Source organism: Corticium candelabrum, chromosome 2 (genome assembly GCF_963422355.1).
Source record: "Corticium candelabrum chromosome 2, ooCorCand1.1, whole genome shotgun sequence".
NCBI classification, from domain to species: domain Eukaryota; kingdom Metazoa; phylum Porifera; class Homoscleromorpha; order Homosclerophorida; family Plakinidae; genus Corticium; species Corticium candelabrum.
Window position 1 is genome coordinate 923,922 of NC_085086.1, and position 5,000 is coordinate 928,921.

The 5,000-nt window shown below is 40.6% G+C and overlaps 1 protein-coding gene across 1 annotated transcript in view; it reads left to right on the top strand.

Annotated features, from left to right (window-relative positions):
* LOC134198467 (uncharacterized) overlaps positions 1–5,000 on the top strand; it is a 42,847-nt gene that overhangs the window by 27,429 nt on the left and 10,418 nt on the right. Inside the window, exons 36-39 of the mRNA XM_062667876.1 lie at positions 1,262–1,475; positions 1,883–1,984; positions 2,077–2,228; positions 3,047–3,121. Coding sequence (XP_062523860.1) covers positions 1,262–1,475; positions 1,883–1,984; positions 2,077–2,228; positions 3,047–3,121 — 543 coding nt within the window. The remainder of the gene's footprint in view (positions 1–1,261; positions 1,476–1,882; positions 1,985–2,076; positions 2,229–3,046; positions 3,122–5,000) is intronic.

Sequence of the window (5,000 nt, forward strand, 5' to 3'; positions counted from 1 at the left end):
ATCTATTTATCTTTGTGTTTGCTTGTTAGTTTATTTGATCAAATTTCAGGTCAGGCGCTGGCTTCCTTGCTGCTGTAAACCATGTAAACCTGTCCAACCTGTGTCATGGGTCATGTCGTTGACAACTATACCAGCAACTTTAGCAGATTCTCCTAGTATGGAAAGTGAGTCTGGGAATTCTCTGGGAACGAAATAGAATATTTATTACAAGGTCTGTGGTGGACCACTCCCAGATGATGGTGACCTGTGGCATCACCCAATGGGCAGAGATGAACAAATCGATGATCCGACCAGCCGCTACAGTATGACACTGATGCCAGCATGTCTTGGCCTGTCTTTGTCCGCTGGACAGCGTGAGCGTTGATACTAGCCAGTTGCAAGAGCTTTTTTTGATTGAGCAAGCAACTGTATGGCGATTGACAAAGCGACTGGATCTAGAAATCACATATAGAATGAGCAGAGCTAGCACTGCATTTGGCAGGCTACAGGAGCTGTGGAAAATAGGCATGTTTCTATATGGGTCAAATGTAAGGTATACATACTAGGCTATAGTGCTTCTACCCTACTGTATGGAGCTGAAACCTGGACAGTCTATAAAGCTCAAGTAGACAAAATACATGCATATATGGTGAGACAGCTGTGGCAAATCATGAGTATTACTCAATCTCTGTTTGACAAGATCAGGAATGAAGAGATTCTCCGGCATGCTAGCCAACCTTCTATGATGGAAATGCTTGTTGATAGAAACTTACGATGGTTGAGACACATACACAGGATGGACAACAGCACTCTGTCCAGGCAACTCCCTTACTTGCTACTGTACATGGGTAAGAAACCAAGGAAGACATAGACTGAGATTCAGAAATACTGCGAAAATGAATATGAAATGGAAAGGAATTGATCATACAGATGGCATACTCAAACGAAATCCCAACCAGTTTCCAGCCGTACAAAAGCCATGAACAGTCATTTTCGCGTCGACTGACTGCATGATGATGATGATGAATTTGTTTGCTTGTTTGTTTGTTTATTTGCTTGCTTGTTATGTATTTTGTCCGTCTACTTGAACACTTGTCTGTCTGTTGGTCTACTTACTCTTGCTTTTAGTTTTTGTTGGCTACTGTTGTGTCATGTTTGTTTCATTTGTTTATTGGTTAGTCTATCAGTTTGTTTTCTTGATTTTTTTTACTTTCTTTTTGCATGTCAGCGATTCTTAGAAATCTGTTTTTTGCATCTTACACTCTGATTGTTTCTGTTTCAGCATGAATTATGGTAATTTGATATTCAAGCAAGCAACCGTGTGGGTCTATGGCAGGCTCACGTGTAACCCAACGACTTCCAGTGGATGCAATGCTCGTGTTGGTTACTGTTCGTGTGTAAACGGATACTTTGGCCCTGCGTGTGAATATCAGTGTCCTGATGGACAATACGGAAGAAACTGCAGAGATTCTTGTCAGTGCATGAACGGAGCATTGGTGAGTTAGTTTGTTGTATTAGAGACATGCATATCTAGACTATTGTATTGGAGGGATGCATCTCCCACTACATTTAATAATTAAGCTATTGTATTGGAGAGATGCATCTCACAGTACATTTAATAATTAAGCTATTGTATTGGAGGGATGCATCTCTCAGTACATTTAATAATTAAGCTATTGTATTGGAGAGATGCATCTCTCAGTACATTTAATAATTAAGCTATTGTATTGGAGGGATGCATCTCTCAGTACATTTAATAATTAAGCTATTGTATTGGAGGGATGCATCTCTCAGTACATTTAATAATTAAGCGATTGTATTGGAGGGATTGTCTTCAATGATTATATTATTGGCTTGCATCTATTTCAGTATGATATCTAATAATGTAACGTTTGTGTTGCAGTGTTCATCGATAGACGGCAAATGCACATGTAAACCTGGTTATAGAGGCAGACTTTGTAATGCATTGTGCCAACCGGGAACCTATGGAGATGGATGCAAGAAGGTTGGCCTAGACACTGTTACATGCAGGAATGCACACAGACAAACGTCTGCCTATTCATTGGGAGTCTACATAACTTCTTGCTTTTGTTTTAGTGCAATTGCTCTGCTAATGCTGCAGGCTGTAACGTGTTTACAGGGAAGTGTTCTTGTCCAGCTGGATACGGTGGTGCTCTTTGTGATCAGTTGTGTGCTACTGGTTGGTGGGGACCTGGCTGTATCAACAAGTGCACGTGTGTCAATGGAACGTGAGATGATTTGTTGATTTTCTAGTTTGTTTGTATCTCTGGGTCGAACTGTTTATTGGATAATTTGTTGATGATTGTAACTGATAACCAGGTTGTTTGTTTGTGTGTGTGTGCATTAGTGTGTGTGTGTGTGTGTGTGTGTGTGTGTGTGTGTGTGTGTGTGTGTGTGTGTGTGTGTGTGTGTGCATTAGTGTGTGTGTGTGTGTGTGTGTGTGTGTGTGTGTGTGTGTATGTGTGTGTGCATGTGTGTGTGTGTGTGTGTGCATGTGTGTGTGTGTATGTGTGTGTGTGTGTGTGTGTGTGTGTGTGTGTGTGTGTGTGTGTGTCTGTGTGTGTGTGTGTTTGTGTGTCTGTGTGTGTGTCTGTGTCCGTGTCTGTGTCTGTGTCTGTGTGTCTGTGTCTGTGTCTGTGTGAGTGTGTGTGTTTGTGTGTGTGTGTGCATTAGTGTTGTGTGTGTGTGTGTGTGTGTGTGTGTGTGTGTGTGTGTGTGTGTGTGTGTGTGTGTCAATGTGTGTCTTTGTCTTTTTGTCTGTCTGTCTGTATGTATGTATGTATGTATTTCTGTCTGTCTGTCTGTCTGTCTGTGTCTGTCTGTCTGTGTGTTTTTTTGTCTGTGTGTCTGCATGTCTGTGCATTTGTGTGCCTGTGTGAATGTTTCATTGGGTTTTGATCTTGTTTTGAGTATTCGTCACTCCTCAGCAACGCATTGCTTTGTATGTGTCAGTCTATTCGTGTTTAATCATGAGTGTGTGTTGACGGTTTTTGTTCTATTATTGTGTTTGTCGTTTCCAAACGATGGTAATTCTCTGTGTTTCTAGATGTGACAGTGTAACAGGAAGGTGTACATGCAATCCTGGATATACAGGCAGCACTTGCAACAATCCATGTGCTGTGTGAGTTGCTCTTCAAATTTTTATTCAATTACTTGCCCACTTTTTTACTTTACTGTCTATTACTTTAATGCATGAACCATTGAATTGGTATGTCTTACTGACACATGGGAAGGATCTACCTACACGTTACATTGCTGACTCAAATTCAAACTGATGTGTGTGTCAAATTATTTGTGGGGTAGTTTACTTGTTTGCTTTTTACAATCTATTTTTGTTTGTTTGCATGTTTTCTTGTTTCTTAATTTGCTTGATTTTCAATTAAACTCAATTGGCTGTTGGACAGTTGCTCGTCTGTTGATCCATGTTTGTTGCCTTTATATCGCACAATACACTAGATTATTGTATTGGAGGGATGCATCTCTCACTACACTAGACTATTGTATTGGAGGGATGCATCTCACAATACACTAGATTGTTGTATTGGAGGGATGCATCTCACAATACACTACACTGTTGTATTGGAGGGATGCATGTCACAATACACTAGAATATTGTATTGGAGGGATAAATCTCACAATGTGCTGGACTATTGTATTGGAGGGATGCATCTCACAATACACGGTGTAGACCCATTTATTGAAATAAACAGGGAGCAACTAGCTAGTACCAGGCCAACGCAAGTAACAATAGTGTGGTACCAAAAATATACAAGCTAGTCTGGGGCTCTATAATCTTTTGCACTGCCCCTCATAATGTGTGCGCAAAAGACTAAGTACACAAAACATCAAACTAAATTAGTAAGCATCAATAAGTTATAATACAGTTACTTCATATTTCTCATTATCCGTATCCTGTGTGACTCTTCAATAGAACAAATGATGATTGAAGATATTAAGCATTTACATTTCTTGGTTGTTGCTTTAAGGATTTGAAGAAAATGGTCCAGTCCATGATGATCAATAATACCCCTTGAACCAATAGATATGTTTATTTGCTGGCCATTGTAACTTGATCTTATCTCTTCGACCAGTTCAGAGTATCTATCACACTTGCGTTACTTGACTTCAGAGAAATGAACAGACATCAGATGGACGGAAGTTGTAGGTGATCCTTTACCAGCACTGCCTACGGCTGTCGAAAGAGTAGGGGAACGTTGTAGAAACAGGTACAGATGACATAGAAATGGACGATGTTGAAGGTCCAGAAGAAAAAGAGGCGTGTCGATTTCTGAGTGGGCGTCGTTGATAGCGATCAAACCGCAATCAGTATCTTGATGTAGTGGGGTTTGAAAAGATACTGAACAATGGGGAGACAAATGCGATAACAATGGCAGGATGGCGTCATGTTTGGGCGGCACAGAGGCAGACTCTTCCGCAGTCTTAGGAGAAAATCCAGACATTGGAACAGAACAGAAGATGATGCGGTAGAGACCGGAAAAGACGATGACACTGAGGGCAACGTTTACGGCGCATCTTCACTTCACTGAAACGGCTGAAGATTCAGATGATATAACCCTAGGGAGCAGTGAAACTGAGTTCACTCTCCCTAGAAAATAGAGAAATGAAACTAATGTGCAAAAAACAACCAGAAACCGACACCAAAAACTTCAGGCCAACCGTCCTCGTATCCGGGACTATTGTATTGAAGGGCTGCATCTCATAATACATTGGACTATTGTATTGGAGGGATGCATCACACAATACACTAGAATATTGTATTGAAGTGATGCATCTCTCAATACACCAGACTATTGTATTAATTAGAGGTATACAGGTCACAATACAATAGACTGTTGTATTAGAGGAATGCATCTCTCAATACCCTGAAATAGTGCATCGTATTTTTAGTCACTTGTCTTCTTGCTCATATGTTTCATCCCTCATTTATCAGTTTGTTTGCTTACTCACTCATTAGCTTGGTTACCTACCCACATGTCCAC